Source organism: Nannospalax galili, unplaced genomic scaffold (assembly GCF_000622305.1).
Source record: "Nannospalax galili isolate Female #2095 unplaced genomic scaffold, S.galili_v1.0 scaffold875, whole genome shotgun sequence".
Lineage (NCBI taxonomy): Eukaryota > Metazoa > Chordata > Mammalia > Rodentia > Spalacidae > Nannospalax > Nannospalax galili.
Window position 1 is genome coordinate 2,815,367 of NW_008337059.1, and position 24,352 is coordinate 2,839,718.

The window sequence follows — 24,352 nt, forward strand, 5'->3', positions numbered from 1 at the left end:
GGCTGAGAGAGGTGGAGCCATCTGCAGGGGGGACAGGACAGCTGGCTGCTCAGTGGTAGGCTGGGAGTCCCTGAGTCATGAGATGTGTTTGTGTGTAGCTAGCTTTTAAATTTGACTGCATGCTGCCTGCTGTTCTTCAGATGTTAATAAGGCTGGCTTCTTTCATGCACTCAGCACTATAAAGCACCTGCCAGTGCTTAGCATCGGGCGGGGCCGCCAAAGCCACCTGGTTTCCCCTCTTGCCATTGATTCCTGCCGGCATGCATTTGGGATAAACCCAAATTTCAGGCTGGTGTGCTGGGGGTGTCTCGTCCAGAGGTGGGGGAATGGTGGTGAGTAGAGCTGGTGGGATGGTGGGAGGTCTGTGGCAGGTGGAGATCAGCCTCAGGAAGTCAATGGCAGTGAGTGGAGGGTGACTGGCAGGCAGTAGCTGTGGAGGCCTGCTGGCTGTTGAGGGAGTAGGGATGGGGATCCTGGCCTCAAAGTACTTGTTTAGGGGCAGATCCCAGTGTGTAGAAGGGGATTGCCAGGAGCAAGATGTGGTCTCAGTGGTGAAAGGGACTGAGATGGGGTTTGACTCTCAGAACAGATAATTGCATGGAATCAGAATTGAGTTGGATCCCAATCCCTTCACTTCTAGGATAGCTACCTTAAAAAAAATTCCCAGACAGAAAATAACACTTGTTGGCAAGGATATGCTGTGATGGGGAACGTCAAAGAAAGCAGCTGTTGTGCAAAACAGTATGGCGGTTCCTCAAAAAGATTGAAGTCATATGATCCAGAAATTTCACTTTTGGGTATAAACCCAAAAGAACTGAATGTAGAGTCTTGAAGAGCTATTTGTTCATCCGTGTCCATAGTGGCATTATTCCCAATAACTGAAAGGCAGAAGCAGCCCAAGGGTCAAAGGTCAGACCAGTGATATATACACAATGGAACATCATTCAGCCTTAAAGGGAAGCCTGTCCTCAACACACTGAAGCTGATGAGCCTTGAGGACATAGTGCTGAGGAAAGCAGTCAGGCACAAAGGACAAAGAGTGCTGTTCTAGCCTCAGAGGCACCTGAGTGGTAAGGCTCAGGGACACATGAGTAGAAGGATGTGCCACGAGCTGGAGGTGGGGGAATGAAATGACCCTTTAGTACAGTATGGACGTGCAGTTTGCAAAATGGAAAATCTCGGCAGCTGGGGAGATGGCTCAGTTGGTAAAGTGCTTGCTGCACAAGCCTGAAGCCCTGAGTTTGGAGTCCCAGCCTCTGTGTAGAAAGTCAGATGTAATTACAGATGGGCCTGTAATCCCGGCACTAGGGAGGTAGAGACAGGAAGAATTCTGGGCTCACTGGCCAGCCATTCTAGACAATAGGCAAGTTCCAGGTTTAGTGAAAGATCCTGTCTCAAAAATAAGGTGGAAAGTCAGGCTTAGTGGTGCTCACCTTTAATTCCAGCACTTGAGAGTCAGACAGAGAGGCAGGCAGATCTCTATGAGATAGGGGCCAGCCTGGTCTACATAGTGAGTTCCAGGCAAGCTGTGGCTATAGGGAGACCCTGTCTCAAAAAACCAAAATAATAATAATAATAATAAATAGTAATGTGGAGAGGGTCTGGAGAGATACTCAGGAGGTAAGAGCACTTGCTGCTCTTGTAGAGACACTGGATTTGGTTTCCAGAACCCACATAGTGGCTCACAATCACCTGTACTCCCATTCCAGGGTATCCAATACCCTCTTCTGGCCTCCTCAGGCACCAGGCACACATGCAGGATATATACATACATGGAGACACTCATACATACACATAAAATAAAAATAAATAAGTCTTTAAAAAATAAGGTTGAGAGTGATTGAGGAAGGCACCAGATATTAGCTCTGTCAACATCTGCATGTACCCTCATCTCCAGTCAGCTACACGTGTGTATACAAGCAGGCACAAGATGAAAAAGTTCTAGAGCTCCACTGTACAACCATGTTAATATACTTGACACCACTGATTGGTACACTTAAATCAGCAAAGATGGTATATTTATGTATAGTTTGCCACAATGGAAAGAAAACAAATTAAACAAAGAGCTGGGTCTTGGAGCCAGACATGCCAGGGTTCAAGTCCTTTTTCTTCAACCTGCTATCTAGATTATGACCTTGAACTTAAATTCTTAAAAAGTTTAGGCCTCCATTTGCTTACCCATCAATCAAGACTGGTAATGAACTCTAGAGCCAGGTACTGATATGATGCTTAAACGAGCTGGCTTAGTAAATGCAGCTAAGTATAACTACTGCTATTATGTAGCTTAAGCCATGGCAATGAGATGGGTTCTCAGGAGCCCAGGGCACAAGGGCAGTGAGAGAGTAGGAACAAGTCTGTCCCCGCCTGGGGCCCCTGACTGTATATCTCTGGGACCCTCTCTGCCCCTCAAGGGTTGGAAGGCAGTTCCAGTGCTGGGGGTTGCTGTCAGGCCTATGGGCTCAATGGAGTGGGAGGACTGTGAGGCGAGGAGTGAGGATTGTAGGGAAGGCTAGGTGGGAAAATGTGCCAGGCCTTGGCCACGGCCATCTAGCAGTCACTGGTTCCATGGGTAGGACTGCTCAGTTGGCCTACGTTTAGTGAATACCTACTAGGTGCCAGGAACAACTGCAGGAAGGCCTCTAACTCCTGAAAAGAGCCTGGCCTTTCACAAAGGCCTTGGTGTTGAGCACAGCTTCAGATTACTCTCCAGCCTCTGGTGTGAGAGCTAAGTGGGTTTTCACAGGGCAGTAGGTATAGAGTAGTGGAGGTTTGCAAAGTGGCAGGCATCCTCAGGTGTGAGTACTGGTGGACAGGTGATGAAGCTGAGGGGCAGCCTGTGAGTCGATGGGACGGAAGGACCCTGGCTACTGCCCCCCAGGTGAGAGCTGGTGTTCCCTAGGAAAGGGCTGAGGGAAAGTCAGTCTTTTACCCCCAGGGTGAAGGCAGGCTGACCAGAGGCTTTTTGATTCTTCTGGAGTCACAGCTACCTCTTCCCATTGCTCACCGCCCTCCTGGGCTCATCTCTTCTGACTTCAGAGTCCCTCTACACTTGGCAGCAGCTCTGCAGCTTTCTCTGTGGCCTGGTTCCTTTCCACGAGCCCTTACCTCTCTAGACCCCAGGCCGTGTGCTCTGGGTCCCCGAGGCATTCTGTTTGACTCACTGCTCAAGGAGAGCCTCTTCACCCTTGTCAATCATCAGCCACCACCTGGATGCTTAATGGGCACAGAGCATTGCTGTCCCTTTACAGATAAGGAAGTGGGGGCTGATATATGAAGAAGCCTGTTTTCTGTTGCCATTATAGTAACACAATACCTCAGACTGGGTAAGTACTTTAAAAAAAAAAAAAAAAAAGGTTTATTTTCTGGACCAAGGTTGATTGAGGGCCCATATCTGGTGATAGTGTCCTTGCTAGCAGAGTCCCAAGGTGGTACAGAGCATCATATGGCAAGAGGCCCGCCACACTGATAGCAGACCCACTCCTAGGATTATGCATTTACTCATTTACTCATTTATGAAGGCATTGCCCTTAATCACTTCACTAAGGTCCCACCTGGTGCCACTTCTTACTTTTTGTTACACCTTGCATGTGAACTGTCCTCCTCAGGCTCATGTTTTGATCATTTGTTTCCTAGCTTGGATGTTGTTTTGGGAGGTTATGGAATCTTTGGGACATAGTTCCTAGCTGGAAAATGTAGGGTACTAAGAGTGGGCCTTAGGGGGCGCTAGCCTGGCTTTGCTTCTAGCCTTGGACCAGTCCTGTGCTCCTGATCTGGCACCAGGTGAGAAAATTGTGGAATAAACTTCTGTTGCCATGGACTGAACGTTTCCCATACCCTCCAAACTGCGAGCCAGAATAGCTCTCTCCTCCCTTAAGTTGCTTCTGCCAGGTAATTTGTCACAGTGACGAGAAAAGTAGCAAATACACTATCAATAATGGGGATTCAACTTCAACATGTTTGGAGTGAAAAACCATTGTGGAACTAGAGGCAAGTATTTTCCCAAAGTCGAATGCATGCAGTGGAGCTAGGCTCCAAACCAGGCCTGAGCTGTTGGGTGAAAACACTGAGCCATCCACGGGGACTGGAGAGATGGCTCAATTGTTAAGAGCCCTTTCTGCTCTTGCAGAGGTACCCCGAGTTTGGTTCTCCATACTCACATGATGGCTTACAACCATCTGTAACCCCAGTTCCAGGGGATCTGATACCCTCTATAGGCATTGTATGCACTTGATGCCCGCGCGTGCGCACACACACACACACACACACAAAGGCAGAAATATACATAAAATAAAAATAAATAAAATCTATAAACCAAAATGAAAAGCACTGGACCCCTGGGTGGCTTCCCAGTGCTGCTGTTTAACCAACAGCCTCAGTTCCTCACCTGTAAGATGCTGCCAGTGACATTACCTGTGGTGAGAATTACATGGAGAGAATAGTGACAAGGCAGCGAGGACAGGGACAGGATGGTACATGGTCCTTCCATCTGCTCTTCTGCTGAGCTGAGGGGGACAGCCCTTCTCTCCCTCCCACTGACGTGTCTGGAAGGATGAAGCTCTCTGCTTGGCAGTTCCAGCCTGATGGGCACTGGTTCTTGCTTACCCCGAGCTCACCTAGGAGAATAGAAGGACCTGGAAGAGAGGAGGCTGTTGCCAAGGAGCACACTGTATATATGGGACTTTCATTGGAATAGGTCCATCTCGGGGGAGCATTTATTAGGCCAGTGGGAGTCCCTTTGGGGTGGAGGAGCAAGGAAACATGGAGAATTCATTCAAGCCAATGCTACTGGAAACAAGTCAAGTTGAGGCAAATCTATTCCTACATTCACGAAATAACATTGAAACGTGTCATGTACCATGTTAGACCTTGGGAAGAGGGCAAGAAAAGAAAGAAAGAAGGAAAAAAAGAAACAAGAAAGAAAGAAAAAAATCAATTCAGAAATTACCATATCAATAAATAGTCTGGCTTGTGTCCTCAGAAGCTTCTGGTGGGGGTTGTGCTGTCAGTCCAAGACTACCCCAAATCCCTGCAAAGTCACCTCTTGATTTAGAGTAGAGTGGTGGTGCTCTGTGAGAGAGGAAGATTTGCCAGTGGGAAAGGAAAAGTTTGGATGAATCAGGCCAAGGGCCTCCCAGGCAGAAAGGATGGCAGACTCAAAGGCCTTACCAGGAGGCTTGGAGTCTGGAGGGGTGGGAGGGTAAGGGTGGGAGGGTAAGAGGTAGGAGTGAAGGGGATGGGAGTCAAGAGGTCTTCAATGCAGGCCACGGGAAACTTGTCCACATGGTAAGGTTTTGTCTTGGTTCCAAGCACAATGGGGATTCAGTGCAGGGTTTAAGTGGGGAGGGACAGGATCAGATTTGCAGCTTGCAAAGATCTCTCTGACTGGGGCTTTTAGAACAGACTGAAGGAGGACAGACTGGGTGAACGTAGGGGAGCCCATTGGCAGCTCTGCAAGGTGCTGGCACAAGGGTGAAGTCATGGAATGGGCCTCGTGGGTAGCTAGGCCCACCTGCAGGAGGCTTGCCAGGCTCTGTGTGTCTTAGAACCCTGTCTGGGCAGGGCGGAGGAGGGTCTTCCTTCCTCAGTACTTTCTACCTGACTGCAACAGTCAACTCTGGATCTCGACAGGGCAAGATTTCAAACGGAGAACAAGATGTAACAACCAACCTAGGAGACTACGTCAGTGACAGCGGGTGACTGAGCATCTTATCATCACTGTAGGCTTGGACCACCATGGGAATGGACTGGTTGGCTAGAGAATGGGAGTGACTGGAACTCCAGGGTAGGAAACAGTTGTGAAGGAAGTGCAGGGAGCTGAGACAGAAGGGCCTGGGGTCATCTTTTTGAAGTCTAGGAGACCTGAGGGTCCCTTTTGGATTTTTACAAACATCCAGATGGTGGTGATCAAATTCTTGTTTCCTGAGAGGAGTCAAGAAATCTTGTGGCTTTGTTTTTTACTTGGTAGCTTTCCCTTGGAAGATTTGCTGCAAAATCTTTTGTCATTGACATTTTTCTTTTAGAATATGGCCACATAGGAACTGACAAAGGTGAGGCCATTCGCCATTGGTATGTGTCTCCTCTGAGACAAGAGAGTGGTGAAATCATCACCCTTGGATGAGAGAGAACTTGGATGAGAGAGTGTGTCTGCCCTGGTTTTTAGCATTCTGGGGTCTGAAGGATGTAAATATTCAGCTCCTTCTGCTCTGCTTGGTCCTGCCAATCAGTACCAGCTTGAGCTGGGCCTGGAGTCATCATCCCCGCCCCCTGGTGTGGGGGAAGCCATGATCCTCAAGGAAAACAACAACAGTAACAGTAAAAATCATCACAGCTGGTAATTCTTGCAAAGAGAGCACTAATGAGTGCCAGCAATTGTCCTTGGTGTCTTAATATAAAATCATTTAAATCCCACATCTGTAAGAGATGGGTATCATCATCATCATCTTCATTTTATAGATGGAGAAACTTGAGGCACAGAGGAGTTAAACTCCATGCCCAAAGCCACATAGTGTGGTAGAGCAGGGACTGTTCCAGGGCCTGAACTCTTCCTCACTAACTGCATGCTTACCTAGGTTGGCTGGGGAGCCCCCTGCTAGTACTGCTTAGGCAGAACACTGGGTCTTACCAGAGGATTCCAGAGCATCCAAGTGACTTTAGCTCTGTCCAAGGTCCCACTGCTCGGTGTGAGGGCACAGGATGACAGTTCAGGCCAAGACCAGTAACCTGAGGCCTTGTGGTGCAGAGGAAGAACATGGAATCATGCTGGCCAGAGTTCCACCCTTGCCCCACCATCTATTAGCTATGTAGCACCAACACTGTTCTGTGCCCATTTTCTCATCAGCAGGTTGGAGAGGATAGACTCACCTGCTAGGTGGCTGTGGAGTGCAGTGAGATGAAGCATGCTTACAGCAGGCCTAGGCTGCACATAGTGGGTACCCAGTAAGGAAGAGTGGCTGGTGTGGGCCCCTGTGGCAAAGCCTTGGGTAGCCCAGATTAGCCTGGATCCTGAGTTCCTCTGAGTGTGAGGCTGAGAGCTGCCCCTGTGGGAACACTACCTTCTGCTCTGATTGCAGGGGTCTTGAGGGTTCCAGCACATCCCAGTCTCTCAGGTAGTCTGCTGGGAGGAGGTCACCATGGCAACACTCTGGGAACACCTGTTGGAGGAACAGAGCTCCTGGTGCTACATTCCAGTGAGAGGTCATATCTGCCCTGCTGATGGGAAGGCTGGGTGACCCTGGGCAAGTCACTTTCCCAGACAAGGTCCAGGCCATGTTTCTGAGGTGAAGCCTCCGGCCTGGGCTTCATGAACTTTGCTGCTGCTCCACGAGGGATGGGGAGGTGTTTTCCCCAGAGAGGAAACACTTCGCTCTGATCACTGAGAGTGAGGGCACATAAGGGGAGACTGGAGTTGGGACAGTGTCTCCTGGAAGCTACCTGGGGCTCCTGGGAAGCAGGCTGTGTTTGCTTTGCCTCCTGAACCGTTGTTTCCTTACTTGTTAAGTCTCTTCTTTCACAGGGGTGGAGTGATGGGTAGGAAGTGAGGGGGGTGCTGCCTGATTTGGGGGATGTGTCTCAGTGCCCACTGTCTCAGTGAGGAGAGAGATATGCAGGTGCCAGACATCATCCAAAGTTCCTGCCAGCCAGCCCACCTCCACCGCCTTAGTGGGAATTCTATCCTCAGGAATTCCCGAGTTCTGTGTTGGCCCTGCTTCATGCAGACAAGTTCTGGCATTTGCCTTCCCTCTGTTTTGTTAGTGGCACACTGGGGATGTAACAGTCAGCTGCCTTCTAAAGCCTAGTTGCCATGTGAAGAGATGAACAAATGTCCAATTCATCATGTTCTTAATCTCAACATTTTCCTAGGGATTCCTCCAAATGTCTCCCACTTTGTGCAATATTGTTTATCTGCTTGATGATAGTTTGTTTCTTTTCTTTCTCTCTCTCTTTCTCTCTTTCTCTCTCTCTCCCCTCCCTCCCTCCTCCTTCCCTCCCTCCTTCCTTGCTTCCTTTTTTTTTTTTTGAGACAGGGTCTCCCTATGTAGCCCAGGCTGGTCTTGAACTCATGATTCTCCTGTTTCAGCCTCCCAAGTGAGATAAAACAAGCCAGGTGTCTCAGGCATGGGGAACTAGGGAAAAGGTCAAGAAACTGATATACCAAATGAAAAGATACTTTATGGCTGTCAAAACCTTAAGAGAACCAATAGGGCCCAAGGCTGAACCAGTGGGCTGTACGGCTCATGTATCCTCTTGTCTTCAGATCTAGGCAAAGGTCTTAATAAGTCTTCAGAAAGTACTTGTGAAATTTCCTTAGCTAGATAAGAATTCCAAGAAAATACTGGAAAGAAAATATTCCAGAATATTAATGGGATTATGTATTACTTTCATTTTTCTATTTTTTTAAGGAAATTAAAATATGCATATGTTATTCTCACTTTAAAATGCAGTAACTTAAATGTTGTTATTGGCTTTGAAAAATATAAATGACTTTAAAAAATTACAGTGTGGAAAAGTAAACTAAGTAAGAAAACTAAAGTCATCATATATCTTATCATTAATATGTGGCCCCCAGCCTTAGCTCACCCAGTACATAGATTTGTGGTGCGTGTGCGTGTGCATGTGTGTGTGTGCGCGTGTGCGTGCACGTGAACATGTGCATGGAATGTGGACACCTGTGTGTAAGTGGCTCTCCCGGAGTACAGGCTGTCCTGTGACCCGCTGCTACATTCAGTGTCACAGCAGTGCTCCTTGTTTTCAAGCATGTCTGTAGAATTTTCAGTGGCCACACACTGTTAATTTGGTTTCTTGGATGCACTGAAATTCAACTAAGCATCATTTTCTTGCCGACCATTTGAGTTGTTTATAACGCTTTTGTCTTTCTAATCAACAAGATGTAACTTTATAATGAGAACAATAAAGCTACCAAAATGCCCTGTACTATTGAGTTTAAAGCTGAAAGTTTCAACAGGATGGCTCGAAGGAAGGCCTACGGTGTTGGGAGTGGAGGACTCCTAAGGATGGCCTCAGTGTTTGGAGAATGGTTGTTGCAGAAGGCCATTCCAGGGAAGAATAATTTAGATAAATTAGATAAGACCCTGTCTCATGGAGAAGGAATTCTTACAGTGCCTAGGGTGAAGAAGTGGCTTAGTATGGGGCAGCTGCTGATGGCTGTGCCAATTGGAACATCACTGAGACCCCTCCAGACCCTAGTAGTGTACTATGATTGGGATTTCTACAGCCTGCCCAGCAGTGTGCTGTGTTTGTTGTTCCTATTGGTAGAATGTGGGCTGTTTGGCTTCTTGGGAAGGCTGGGCTTTACCCAACTGGTGAGACAACGGGCTTGATCCAGGTGGAGGGGAGTCTGGAGCTGAGCCCCAGGGGCCCACCCCACCCATCTCACCACTTCCTTTTCCTCCTTCTCTTCCAGGGAACTCAATGGCAACAACATCACTCGGATCCATAAGAATGACTTTGCCGGGCTTAAGCAGCTTCGAGTCTTGTGAGTATGGGCTGCTGTTCCCCTCACCATCTGTCTCCCTCCCTCACTTCCAGCATTGGGGCTCTAGACAGAACTCTGGGTGGGAGTTTAAGAGTCATAGGCTAGCCCAGGCCTTCCATTGTGGAGTCATGGGCGGGGCCTGAGGGAGTAGAGAGGGGTGATGTGGAGTTCTGATCTAGAGCACCTACTGCCTCTCATATGTTGAAAAAAAATGAGTACAGAGAAGGACTTGGACTGGGCAGTCCTGGCCTTTGCTGTCTCTTGGGGACGAGAGAAGAGCAGGTGGCATGAAGAGTCTGTAAGTCTCTGCTGAGTCTAGCCTGCTGATACCATGGGCAAGGCCTAATGGGGAGATAGGCTCACAGATAGGCTTTGCTCAGGGCTGGAGGCTGAGGCCCCAGATCAAGGTGCTGCAGGTTGGTTCTTGATCAGGTATCTGGTTTGCAATGGCATCTGCTCACCTGCATGGCCTGGCCCTGTGAACACACAGAGAGGGCTCTGGAGTTTCTTCCTCTTCTTATAACATCACTAGCCCCTGGGTATCAGGGCTCACCCAGATGACTACATTCACCTGACCTCCCTCTCTAACAGCCCTGCCGCCAAACACATCATACAGGATATTAGGTTCAACATACAGGGGTGGGTGGTGGAGAGCATGTTTTTAGCCAACCATTATCCCCCGAGTTCTTTGGAACTTGAGCCTCAGAAGGACTCCCCAACAAGGCCCCCGATTTAAGAGGGAACAGTTGAGGACAGGTGTGACTCTGCTCAGGTGTCTGAGAGTGGCAGATTCTGGAGGTGGTAGGCACAACCTTGTTGGGCTAGGGTGGCTGGCCAGCAGTGAGCCATCTACAGTGCTTGTCAGGCTTAGGCAGAGGTGATATGCTCATGTCAGGCCTTCACCCCTTCATCCCTTCCTGCATTGCTGATCTTGGAGAGTAGAGGCATCCCTGGCACACTGGCATCTGATCTAAGAATGACTTTATTGCCTCCACAGCAACTCAGTTTGACTCAGAGACCACACCCTAACTGGCTGTCAGGAAACTCAGTATCAGATGTGTAGAGTCTCTCACTTCCCATTCCCAGGGTAGTGCAAAGGTTCTGAGCCTCAGTTCTTTCAGAATCATTGACTCGGCAGTTCTGAAGGTCTTGGGAGGAATGGGGGACCTTGTGGCCAATCTTCTCTGAGGTCAGGGGCAACAAGTCACAGGATAGAGTCTGCTGCTTTAGAACTCTCTGACCTTGACCAAAGCCTTCTCTTTTCCCAGCCTGGGAGGACCCTCCTCTCCCAGAATTCTGCTCCCCACAGGCCCCCAGCTGAGAGAAGTGCATACTAACCCTGTCCGGCCTCAAACCCTGATCAAGGACCATGCAGGGCAATGTGATCCATCTGCTTGGGAGCAGAGAGGGTAAAACACAAGAGGAAAAGTACTTCAGTATCTCCCAAATGATCACACAGGATCCCGTCTCTTGGGATGCGGTCCACCAGCTGACACTTTGAAACAGAGCATGTTGGTATAGATGCAGAGTCTCATGGGACCAGGTGGTCAATTGGCCTGGATACCCCACTCTTTTCTTCAGCAGATGGGCCTAAGCAGAATGGGGTTGCAGGCAGTGGGCGTGTTGCCTGCCAACACTATAGCATGCTTGCTGTATGTGTGGGCTCTGCCCAGTTGGCACAACTTTCCTCCCCCATCCTGGCTGTACCCCTTGGATGTGTGCTCTGGACCAAAACAGGGCACATGCCCCAGCCGCCCAGCACCTTCATCAAGCACAGCTGTGGAGCATTGGCACTGTGCCCTTCTTCAAGGCAGGGACTTCAAATAACCAGCATGGCTGGGGGTGCTCAGGAGCCCAAGTTGGGGAGTTTGTGAAGTTGTGGCCACTCAGCCCAGAACTTGGATCTGCATGGGGCCTGAGAAAGGCTCCCACCTCCCTCCTGAGTCCATGATGCCCTGGCAAAGTTTGCTTGGGTTCCACTCTCTCATCTCAGCTGTTTCCAGGAATCCTTGTCCAGCTTGCTGTAGCTGTTCTTTCTCTTTGCCTCTCAGGCAGCTGATGGAAAACCAGATTGGAGTGGTGGAACGCGGAGCTTTCGATGACATGAAGGAGCTGGAACGACTGTGAGTACTGGTGGGCGCAAGTTGGGGAGAACACTGGGGCTGCCAGAGAGGGTATCAGCAGGCTGAGCTGCTGATAGGAAGGATCCTGGTGCTTAGGGGAGGGGACCCCAGGCCGACTCCGCTTAATACTACATTGTGAGACAGTAATCATAAGAAAATGGGAAAGTACCCCTTTCCTCATCCTCAACGTAGCCCTGCTGTTTGTCCCTGCAAATATGTGGCAGTAAAATTCACACAAGTGAAATTCCTTCCATTCATCTGTCCTGAGGTCGAGCTGCCATTCATTGACTGTGCATTCATAAAGGCAGTCATTGATGTACTGAGGTAGTTGTGGAAGCCCCTGGATCTGTGATTTGCTGTGCTAGTCACTCAGGGCCACAGCACAGCAACAGGCAAATGGCAGCTTGCTCAGAGTTTGCATGACTTGTTCCTGAGTGGAGTTTCCAATTTTAAAATCCTGGTCTCAGTGAATTTTCAGCATTTTACAATGATGATAAAAAAGAAAAGGACCTGGTGGGGTGCAGTGGGGATGGGCACGTGCCTCTTCAAGGTGGTCTTCATCTAGTCCCAAAAGGTGGTTTGACTGCAGGGGTAGGGTGGGGTGGGGCTTCAAAGTTCATGATCTTTGACTAGAAAGTTTTTTTTTTTTAATTTTTTAAAATTTTATTTTGTGTGTACAAGTGTATTGGCTGCATGTATGTGGGTGCACCTGTGTCGTGCAATGCCACAGAGATCAGAAGAGGGCTTCGGATTCCCCTGAAACTGGAGTTAAGGATGGTTTGTAGCCACCATGTAGGTGCTGGGAATCGAACCCGGGTCCTCTGCAAGAGCAGTCAGTGCTCTTAACCACTGAGCCACCTCTCCAGCCCCGAAAGTTTGTTTTATATTAAAAAATTGACAAGAAAAATGGCCAGAAATTGATATTGCTGGATCTTCCTTCCACATTAATTACTTAAATGCAAAAAGAAAAAAAGGGGGCTGGAGAGATGGCTCAGTGGTTAAGGACACTGGTTGTTCTTGCAGAAGACCTGGATTCGAATCCCAGCACCCACATGACAGCTAACAACTGTCCGTAACTCCAGTCCCAGGGGATTCAGCAGCCTCTTCTGACCTCCATGGGCATTGCAGACATGGATGCGCTTATCTACATGCATGGAATACACACATACACATAAAATAAAAATAAATAAAATTTTAAAAAATGGAAGTAGCTGTTCTGGTGGACACAAAATATAAAAATCACATTTCTGAAATACAGATAAGACTATGGGGATGTGTTCACAATATAATAGTAGGTGGAAAAGGCAGGAAGTGAGAGCTGTATAAATAAAATCAATGTGTAGTGAATAGACTAGAGGAGGAAAACAATGGGGACCATTAGTTCTTAATTATAGCAAAGGTACGGTAACAGCTAACTTCAATTTTATTCTTTGTGCTTTCTTTTCTTTATTTTCTTTCTTCCATTTTAAAAAGTTATTTATTATTTTCATTTTATGTGTATGAGTGTATTGCCTGCATGTATGTAAGTGCACCTGTATTGTGTAGTGCCCATGGAGAAAAGGCTGTTGGAGTCTCTGGAACTGGAGTTACGGAGGGTTGTTAGCCACCATGTGGGTACTGGAAACTGAACCTGGATTCTCTGCAAGAGCAGCTAGTGCTCTTAACCCTTGAGCCATCTCTCCAGTCCCTACTCCTGTGTTTTTTATCTAGCAACTCAGTGCTAGGCTAGATGTTCACCCCCATGCTTGCTTTCTTTAAAAGACAAAGGGCTCACACATAAATTTTTTTATAACTTAGATCAAGATCAAAATGCCTGGCTCTGAGTGGCTAACTTGGATCTAAGCTATTCTACCCTATGTCTGGTGCTCCCAGGTACTGGAGGAGTAGAGAAGGTGGGCAAGGGCCAGGGGTCTAGACATGACCAGGCATGGCCCACTGTGCCTGCTGTTGCACCCCAGGCTTGGCAGGAGCTTCCTTTTTGAGTCATGACTTGTCACTGCAGACCTTGTCTTTCTCTAGTTTCTTTTTTGCCTTGGTGGGTCACCAGTAACTTTACAGAAGCCATTATTCTGTCTCTGGGGCTGTCAGGCATGCACTGTGCCTTCAGTGAGCGGCCAGTACAGCGGCTGTCTGCTGTGATACACTGATTTGCAGGAGGCTGGGGGTCTGTTACTTGTGAAAGCTGGTGGGGTGGAGAGTCAGAATAAAGCACACAGACTGTGAACATCAGGCTTTCAATCTAAACACAGAAATACCCATTTATTAGCTCCTTTCTCAGCCCTATCTTGCAAGAATTTCTCTATTCTTTTTTGTGTGAGATAGTGACTTGGGTTCTATATGTCTTTGTTTACTGAAACCATACACACATAAACCTTGTTTGATTGTTTTGTTTTGGCTTCTTGAAGGTAGTGTGAGTTTTTTTTTTTCAGGGCTTTGGAAGCAATCTGGGTGGAGAATTAAATCTTTTTACTTAATTCAGCAGCCCTTCAATTAGCAGCTTTCCTTTTTCATCGAATCTTTCCAAAGCATTCAATGTAATTTTCATACAGATGACTCTTTCCAGTGGTGTTCCATTTATTTGTGAATGAAGCTGATTAAATTATGCAACTATAATTGTAAGTGCCTACGACACAAACACATTTGAGAACAGACATAGCTGGTTCTCACAAGCAGTTAGGAAATGACTGTAGATGTACCAGGCCCTAGTGGCTGTGAGAATCAGAGTGCCGTGGCCCCAGCTGGCCTGCTGCTGGGAAGGTGTGGAATGCACTCAGTTCCTGAGAGAGCCAGTTGCATGGAAGTGAGGCAGGATGGGAGCTGCAGAAAGGCGGGCCCAGAAGCCCACATCCACTTATCGGAGAGTGCTTGGCCAAGTCACTTCTCTCTTGGCATCAAAATGACCTCAATTGTCAAGGGCACAACTCAACAAACCAATTTTGGGCACCTGTTAAAAGCTAAGCTATGTAGCAAGATGGTGACATTAGAGCCTCTTGAGCTTGATGCAAGGAAGAGGGGTGTATGTACTTGAATGGGAGGCATCTTTATCATACTGGAGTGAAGAAAGTCCACCTTTTACTCTGCTTCTATCTTATGAGGTGATACTAGAAAAGACCTATTTTGTTGCCTGCAGTTCCTAAAGGCTGAGGATGGCAGGGGGCCCCTCCGCTGCTATTTTTTTAAAAAAATTTATTTATTTTATTTTTATTTTTTATGTGTATGAGTGCCTGTGTGTAAGTGTACTTGTGTTATGCAATGCCTGAGAAGGTCAGAAGGTGTTGGATTCTCTGGAACTGGAGTTACGGACGGTTGTTAGCTGCCATGTGGGTGCTGGGAATCAAACTCCAGTCCTCTGCAAGAGCAGTCAATGCTCTTAACTGCTGAGCCATCTTTCCAGCCCCTTAGCTGCTATTTTTTTATTTTGAGGTACCAATGTGTCTCTTATCCTTGGTGGCTCTTTCCTTTGGTGTCCTTTGAGTTTCTACTTTAAACCACCGGTTTTCATTGAATTCTTCCCTTCTCTCCCTAAATGATTTAAAAAAGTTGAGGCCAGAAAAATGAGTGTCTTGGAGAAAACTGAACCAAATCCAGCAATTGGCAGGCAGTGTAGATATAGGATTAACATATTGGATTGGGGGTAAGGAACTTGGAGAGATCTGATGCCTGCTCCTGTTGCTTTAAGGATTACATTGGTAGTCCCTTTTTCTTTCAAGGCAAAGATGGATGTGTTTCCTTGGGAGCCTGTCCTTTAAAGTAAATTTATTCCAGCTAGCCTCCTAGAGGCACCTGATTGTCCCGAGTGTGAACATGGAGAGCCCCAATGTCATGCTTATGGCCATTCTGACGTTCCAGATGAAGGTCGTCCTTCTAGGAGGTAATGCAGTTGGTTTATTGCAGTCTGTAAAGGACGCATTGGTGGTGATCTCTGTGCAGTTCACACTGTGTTGTTACCTTGCTGGTGGACCGCATTGTAATGCAGCAAGTTTCATATCTTAACTTGAAGTCACAGGGCTCTTGTGATTTCTCAGGGCTAGGGTAGTGTTGGAGGTAGTACAATTCTTGCCACTACCCAGGGGTGCCTGAATTGGTTGCCCACTGATTAAGGTTCTATGTATCATGGGTATCAGGCCCCAGGATGGGCCGAGCTGCTGTGCAGTAGAGAGTAAATGATAGTTGATTTTATTACCATTTACCATAGTTTTTCAAAATTTTAGATAGCATCCTTTGCTACATCCTAGACTCCAGTGTTAAGGAATTAGTTGCTTAAATTTGGAAGGATGAGTCTTCCAGGACAGGTCTGGGTCTTTTCTGTGCTCACTCTTCTCATCAGGCAAATTCTAGCTCCAGACTTCTTGTTCCTGCCTGTATGTTTAGCACTAAAAAAGTCCCATTGTCTCTTAGGAGAACTGAAAATTATGGGTGTATTACTTGGCCATTAAAAACCAAAAGATAGGATTTGGAGAGATTGCTCAGCGGTTAAGAGCACTGGCTGCTCTTGCAGAGAACCCAGTTCCAGGGGATCCAACGCCCTTCTCTGACCTCCGAGGGCATTGCATGACATGGGTGTACTTATATACATGTAAGCAATACACTCATACACATAAAAAAAAATAATAAAAATCAAAGGGTGGCTGGGGTGTATGTAGCTCAGTGGTCTGAATTTGCCTTGCACACATGAGGCCTGAATTTGATCCTTAGCACTGAAAAAAAAATCTCTACTATTTGCCATGGAAAGCCTGCCAAGTAAGAAAAATGCTGGTGGTTATATCTTTTCTCTGATAATTTGAATATTTTTTTAAAGCATGCATTTTCTAACTTATTTTGGGGGAGAGAGTCTTACTCTGGCCCAGGGTATCCTGGAACCCGTTATGTAGCCCAGGCTGGCCTCAGACTCACAGTGATTCTCCTACCTCAGCCTCACAAGTGCTGGTATTTAGAGGCATGTACCACCATGCCCAGTGTATGGTATACATTTTTATTAATTATAAAAATATTATTTTAATTCTAGCTTGGGAGCTAGGGACAGGCAGATCTCTGTGAGATTGAAGGCAGCCTGGTCTACATAGCGAGTTCCAGGCCAGCTGTGGTCACAGGTAGACCCTGTCTCAAAAAGACAAAAAAAAAAAAGAAATTAATGAAGTTATTTTCATTTTGAAAAAGACCCAAAGTAGGCAACCCCACCCCCTGAACTTCACTAACCTTGCCTAGGCAAACATGAATGAAAGCACTTAGGAACTGGGGGATCTGGCCACCCTGACCCCATTAGAGCCTGTCTCACATTTCATATGGTCAGGGATCCAATTCATAGCTGGGGTTGTCCTAGAATCGGATCTTAGTGGAGCGTGAGGTGGATGCCGAGGCCTACAGGAAGAACAAGGATGGGAGACCACTCTAGCTCTGGCCAGCGAGGGATTTGTCCTGTGTCCTAGAGACCTGGAATTGTACTCTGGTCCTGTTGGCACATGACTCCAGGGCCTATAACTGGGAGTCCGGTGCTTTCTGAGAGGGCCTCTGGCTCTCCTGGGCACCTAGGTGACTTTCACCTCTCCTGTTCTCATTTCTAGACGGCTGAACCGTAACCAGCTACACACACTGCCAGAACTGCTGTTCCAGAACAACCAGGCTCTGTCCAGACTGTGAGTAACATGTGGTTTGCTCCCTACTCAGTGGAGGGGCTGGATGTGGTCAGTGGGACCTGGACTTTCTACAACCTTGGCAGGAAAGGTTCTGGGCATGGAAGGTCAGGCTTTTCTGTAGAAGGTGGTGGTGTGGGGCACTTCTCCAGGCAAGAGATTGAAAGGCTCCCAGCTCAGCCAGCTAAACGTGCTGCTGCTGACAGGAGGGTGTCATGAGAGTAGGCATACCGGCCAGTTGTGCTGCCAGCTTTGCAGTGAGCATCCTTGGGCAATCCTCACAGCCTTTGGGCACCTGTCTTGGCTGAATATTTTTTCATTTGATTAAACCCTTCTTGAACTTATTTCCGTTTTCAGCTCCTTCTACCTTTAAGGCTGTGTGATCTGTGCTGTGAGTGTACTTATTACTCGTGCTGTAAAGCCATAGTTTTACTCACTGTCAATGTTCTTCTTCCAAGTTTAAAGGATAGCAGCTAATTCTGGTGCTCTGTGATTTTCCAATATGTCTGAGTCATTCTATAATCTATTTTGTTTTGTGGGATCTTGGGTTGAATGGGCCTTTGAAACTTGCTAAGGAATCTCCTCTGCAGCTCCTTAGGCTACTGCCCTTCAGTCTTTGGTTACCTCTAGCACCAGGGAGTTCATTGCCCCACTTCCCCAGGAAATCAATTCTTTTATTGGACACATACTCTGCATATTAGAAAATTCTTAACTTTGAGTCCTCAATCTGCTTTCTAAAAAACCTGTGTTTTTCTAAATTTTGCTCTCTGTAATTACTTAGAACAACCCTGCACTCTTGTTAATTTTTTGGAGGGCTGTTGTGGTTTTGAATTTTGAGTTGGGAGGTTTCCGAGTCCCCTCATCTGCTGTTATTAACAACCTTGAGAACACTGGCAGGGACATCTGCATGCCTGTGTATGGGGAACCTGATCCTTAGTGGAGTGGCAGACAGTCTGGGAAGTGGAACATCAAGAGTTAGATGGTTCTGGGTTTTTCTATGTGACTTTGCCAGTAATTGGCACCAACTTTTCTTCCTGTGCACTGCCAGCTACCACCTGAGACTGTGTACTCATGCCTGTGGGTGGCCCACCATGATTACCTGGTTGCATCCTTGATAATGGGGTGAGTGACCAGCCTTGCAGGAGAACTCCTGTCACCTGGCACATGTGGTCATGAGGCAGGCAATGTCTCTCAGCCTTACTACTGTGGGGACAAGGTTGGAGGGGCAAAGTGATTTCCTTGGAATCAAGCTTCCATGAAGCCCTTTTGACTCCTAGCCCAGTGCTCTTCATGTTTCATATTTTAATAGGAATGCTGGAGCAAAGGTCTTCCATGCTTTAACAAATATTAAGTAACCAGATTTTATAACAAGACTGGCATATGGAAATCCACTCAAGGAGAAGCCGGAAGAAGGAGATACCTGCTTTTGGTACTCTCTGGGCTAAGAGCCAGGGAGGCAGTGGCCTCCAGGCCTTGTGGGGTTTATTTCCAAGCTCTGAGACTGGGACTTCTCCTGAAAACTTCCCTGCCTTGCCTTTGATAGGAGAATATTTCTTTTTTCTTTCTTTTTTTTTTTTTTTTCAAGACAGGGATTGCCTATAGCCCCAGCTGGTCTAGAACTCACTATGGAGACCAGGCTGGCCTCAGTCTCACAGAGATCTCTTGCCTCTGCCTCCCGAGTGCTGAGATTAAAGGTGTGTACCATCACGCCTGGCTAGAAGAACATTTCTTACGCAGGGCCATAGCTGGATTTGGATGAATGGAGCATGTTTTCTTCAGTTCTCTCCTTGCATTTTTTTTTCTCTTTTTATTTTGGTGTTCTGGGCTGAAGATTAGGATCAGTTAGTATAAATCATTTGGATTAAAAAAAAAGGAACACTTTAAAAGGAAATCTGAAAAGCAAGACTCTAAGCAAACTGGTCAAGACACTAATTTTTTTTTTTGGTCTTTTTGAGACAGGGTCTCCCTGTAGTCCCAGCTGTCCTGGAACTCACTATGTAGACCAGGCTGGCCTTGAACTCACAGAGATCTGCCTGCCTCTGCCTCCTGAGTGCTGGGATTAAAGGCGTATGCTACCACGCCCGGCTAAGACACTAATTTTTATGTATAATCACTTTTTTTTTTTTTCCGGTCTTTTTGAGACAGGGTCTCCCTGTAGCCCCAGCTAGCCTGGATTCGCTATGGAGACCAGGCTGGCCTTGAACTCACAGAGATCTGAGTAAAATTAATTCTGCCACATAAGAGTTCTGTACCAGAATTTTTTCCTCTCACCAGTGTTCTTGGATTTGAAGATGGTGGTTTACCCCAAGAACCTACTGTTTTCTCACAAGAAAACAAAGGAGAGCTGGCACCAATGCTTTTATTACAGCATTTATGCAAACCCAGTTACCTAAATGTGAAGGTATATATGATCTTTAATAAAGTATTCCCTTTTTCAAATTAAGCTTGTATAAAAAGATCAAAGTCTTGCCTTACATTGTTTAATTGTTCTTTCTAGGACTTGTGAATTGTGGCATTTAAAAACATTCACTTTTGATATAACTCATATTTAAAAAAACTGAAGATCTGCTTTTATAGTTCACAGATTTACTGACATGCTGTTTCACTAGCAGTACAAACATGAATATTGTAACTGATGTCATCTATAAGAACCAAATGTTTTAATTATGTTAGCATAGTGAATAAAAATTTATAATATTTTTATTAATACTTGGAATATATTCAATAGATTGAATGTGACTTCACAACTTACTACAACTATATCAAAACATTTCTGGGGGCTGGAGAGATGGCTCATCAGTTAAGAGCACTGGCTGCTCTTACAGAGGACCCAGGTTCAGTTCCCAGCACGCACATGGCAGCCTACAACCATTCATATCTCCAGTTCAAGGGAGGCCCTCTTCTGATCTTCACAGGCATTGCATGACATGGATGCACTTACATATATGCAGGCAAAACACTCATACGTATAAAATTTTTTTAAAAAAATTCTGGAATAAGGGAAGAGAAGAGAAAAGGGAGTCTTTCAAGGGCAATGGCTAAACAAACTTCTGTTGATCTGGTGTTTTCTTCCTGGGTCTGGCCTCACAGAGTTTCACCATGGAGGTGATTCTAGGGAAGGATGGGGAGCAAGTGTTTAGGATTATTTGCTATGGTCTTTGCTCCACTGCCATCCCGTTCTGTGTACTTGAACATCTGTGTTCCCAGCTTCTCTGTTAAGTTCCTCAGTTGTTCAGGTGAGGAGCTCCCAGGCACTTTTCCTTCAGTAGCAGAAACCCTGAAGACTGGGAGGGGTAAAGGTGGATTGTGTTGTAAGGGCGTGATCAGCATGCTCCAAGGGCTTCCCAGGACAGGAAATGAGGCACAGCTGGCTCCCACAGCTCCTGAGATACGAGGATTTGGCTGGTTCTTTTAGATGCTGGCCTTATTGACCTCCTCCCTGCAAATCAGCATTCTGTGCTCACCAGCAACAGTAATTCCATCGCACATTTGTGTCAGCCACATACCGACTCCCTTCCTACGTACAGTGACCACACAGGTCAGGTCCTCATAGGGTCTTGAGTCTCAACTCTAGATTTCTGGAAGAATCTGATCCACCGAGTTCAGGCCAGATAATCTCCCGGGCTTGTGGGATCAGCTGGTGCAATGGTAACTCTGGCGTCGTCCCCTCAGCTTGAGGTACATCATATTTCCTAAGAAGGCATGCTGAGCCTGGGAGGCCCTAAAATCTGGAGGCAGTGCCTGGCATTTCTGGTTTCTCACCTGTTGACTTCCCCTTTGCTTTAGTGGGATCTGTTACTAAGCCTTTCCATCTGGAGAAAAATTAAAGACTTTCATGCAGAGGCTATGCTAATCAGCAGTGGACTTGAGAGGGAGCAAAATGCTGGGGAAGGTGTGGCCAGGGTGTGCAGGTGGCATGGTCTGTGGTTCAGTAGATCTTGTCTGTGCAGCTTCCAAAAGTTAAAATCCTTCTTTTGACTGGGAGTGGTTGTACATACCTTTAATCCCAACACTAGGGAAGTAGAGTTAGGTGGATCTCTGTGAGTTTGAGGCAAAGCTGGTCTACATAGCAAATTCCAGGCCAGCTAGGACTATATAATGAGAACTTGTCTTTAAAAAAAATCCTTTTACTGCTTGCTTTTCACTAGCATCCTCGTGTGTTGGGCTAGTTTGTCTGTTCCTTCTGAATTGATGGTTCAGAGACGTGCTTTACCTTGGACCACAGACAGAAGTTAGGATTGGACTCAGGGTCTAATAAGGAGCCTGAAAATTGGCTTAATCCAGGATCTGGAAGCCTCACTAGTGGGGGTCTACCCTGAGGAAATAAAACCCGAGTGCAAGTATGTTCACTACAGCAATTTAGAATATTGAGAATGTGGAAATATCTTGAATGTTCAATGCCAGGGGAATGGTTAAGTAAATTATGACATATCTGCTTGGTAGAATACTTAAGCAGTCATCAAAATGGGCCTTCATGAGAGATATCAAATAATGCAAATGTTCATGATATCAAAAGCCAAAGCTGTATTGATCAGTGAATAAATTACTCTAAATAATGCATGGGAAAATGACTGCAGAACGCTAGCAGGGATTGGCTGCGGGTGGCTTTTTCCTTTTGTATTTCCCAGATGTTCTCTAAGAGTGTGTATTGTATTATAGTAGGAAACCTACCAGCTTTTATCAGGAATGAAAAGCCCTGTGGTCTGCGTTAAAACTGGTGCTAATGGGCTGGGTAGGCAGTGCAGTGGTAGAAAACTTGCCTAGCATGTGAGAAGGCCCTGGGTTCCACACCCGGCTCCACAAAACCAAAATCAAACAACTAGTGCCTGTCATGTGATGTGGTTTCCTTTAATCCTATGGAGCCTGCTGCTTTTTTTGTGGAACTGAAATAATGTCTATCTCCTAGGGCTGTTGTGAGGGTTGAAGAGAGGTGAGTCCCTCTCTTCTATCCACAACAACTCTGTGACACATGGGAAATGCTGGGGACATCCACACTGGGATTGCTTTGGAGAGGGCAAACCTGACTTGCATACTCCCAGCCCCAGAGAGGCCCCATACTTGAGCACCAGTCAGTTTGAGAGTGGAGTGTTGGCTTCCCTGGTCCTTGTGGAGACTCAACCTGGCTAAGTTTTCATCTCAGAACCATCCCCTTGCTTCACAGGGACCTGACCTCAGTAGGCTTTGTTTTACTCATTAATTAAAATTTAAAAAAATATTTTATGTGTATAAGTGTATTGCCTGCATGTATGTAGGTGCACCTGTGTTGTGCAATGCCCACAGAGGTCTGAAGAGGGCATCAGATCCCTGGAACTGGAGTTACGGACAGTTGTTAACCACCATGTGGGTGTTGGGATTTGAACCTGGGTCCTCTGCAAGAGCAGTCAGTGCTCTTAACCACTGAGCCATCTCTCCAGCCCCCTCATTAATTTTTTTTTAAAGGAGGCTTAGGTGGTCTTGCAGAAGTACCCAGAGGAGGCTGTGCCGGAGGCCTGGTCTGCTGGACAGCAGAAGGGCTCTGCAGGCCAAAGGCTAAAATTTGACCTGGGATGGTCCCGGAACAATCCTTGACAGAGAGCATCTGCTTTTTGCTCTCTTGCCTCCTTCTTGAGCAGTGGAGGGGAAGCAAGCCCAAAGTAAGAAGGTAGTATTTCCCTGGAAACAGTTCTCAGTGCCTTCCAGTTATAGGTAAAGTCTCCACAGTATGGGGGATGCTCCACTGAGGGGCCCTGGAGTTCTTACTTAGTGCCCCCTCACCTATATTTTATTCTGTTTGTTTGGGTTTTTGCATGTGTATATGTGTGTGGTGTGCATGCATGTATGTGTGTGTTCATGTAGGTACAAAATTGTGCATGTGAGTGTGGAGGTCAGAGGTTGATGTTGGGTGTCTGTTTCAGTCACTTCATCTTATATGTAGAGGCAGGGTCTCCTGCTGAAACTGGAGCTCCCCAATTCAATTTGGTTAGTCTAGTTAGCCAGCTTGCTCTAGGGGCTCCTGTCTCTATCTCCTAAGGGATTACAGGTGGGCTACCACACCTGCATGGCATTTACATGGGTGCTGGAGATCTGAACTCTGCTCCTCATGCTTGGGTGGCGAGTGTTTACCTGCTGAGCCATCTCCCCATTTCTGCATCTTCCCTTCAGAAGTGAACTCCCACTTCCTCCTCATGTAAGTCTGCCTCTGCAGAAGTGAGCCTACATCCTTTCACTACCTCCATCTCCCAGAGAGGACAAGAAAGGTTTCAGGAACCACAGCCATGATAGTAATGATCAAAAAGAATGGAAGACTGTTCAGTGCTTGGTCCTGCAGACACAGCTTGCCAACATGATTGGATTTCAACAGCAGAACATCTCTGTGAGGTCAGCATTTCTCCCTTTTATAGATGAAATTATGCAAGTACAGTGTTTGTGACATGTCTAAGGACTGAGCCAAACTTGAATCTGGTTTGTTTGTTGCTGAAGTTCATCCATTGCCCCTCATTCATCTTCAACTCTCCACCACTGCCTACCTCCCATCCCTCCATCTCTTTCACTACATGTTCATCCACCTGTCATCCACCCAACTGCTTATCTACCCACTTTCGTACTTATCCGCTCCTCTCCCCGTCTCTCCATGCTGTGACCATTCCTTCATCCCCATCCTCTTCTATCCATTCTCCCACCAGCATCCTCCTGCCTACCTCTCTCTATCCACCAATCCACTCTTCACTCATCACTCACCAGTTCCTGCTATTTATCCACACTAGCCATCTACATGGACCTACTTACCTAGATACCCTTCTGTCCCCCAGCTCCTCAGCATCCTTGACCCCACCTCTCTCCACATCTTCTCTCTACCCACCCATTCATCCCCCCAGTTCTTTGTGGGCCTCCTGCAGGCCTGCCCGACTGGCTATACGGAGATAGCCATGTGGATCAGACAAGTGTGCCCACCTGTCCGGGAGGCGACAGTTCATCATTGGTGTCTCTGAGAACTATCTCATCCTTGGATTTATAGCAGGTGGGAACGGCAGGGAGCAGGCATTAGCTGCTGCATCCACATCTCCTGTGGGACAGCTGCATCCTGGTGGCAGGTTACCTGGGTTTGGGGCCAGCTTCTCACCCATCAC

General features: G+C 46.9%; 1 protein-coding gene across 2 annotated transcripts in view; it reads left to right on the plus strand.

Annotated features, from left to right (window-relative positions):
- The window catches only part of Slit1 (slit guidance ligand 1), a 160,165-nt gene that overhangs the window by 11,856 nt on the left and 123,957 nt on the right, over positions 1-24,352 (plus strand). For both annotated transcript variants that reach the window (XM_008831987.2, XM_029563049.1), the window contains exons 2-4: positions 9,422-9,493; positions 11,545-11,616; positions 17,178-17,249. In XM_008831987.2, coding sequence (XP_008830209.1) covers positions 9,422-9,493; positions 11,545-11,616; positions 17,178-17,249 — 216 coding nt within the window. The remainder of the gene's footprint in view (positions 1-9,421; positions 9,494-11,544; positions 11,617-17,177; positions 17,250-24,352) is intronic.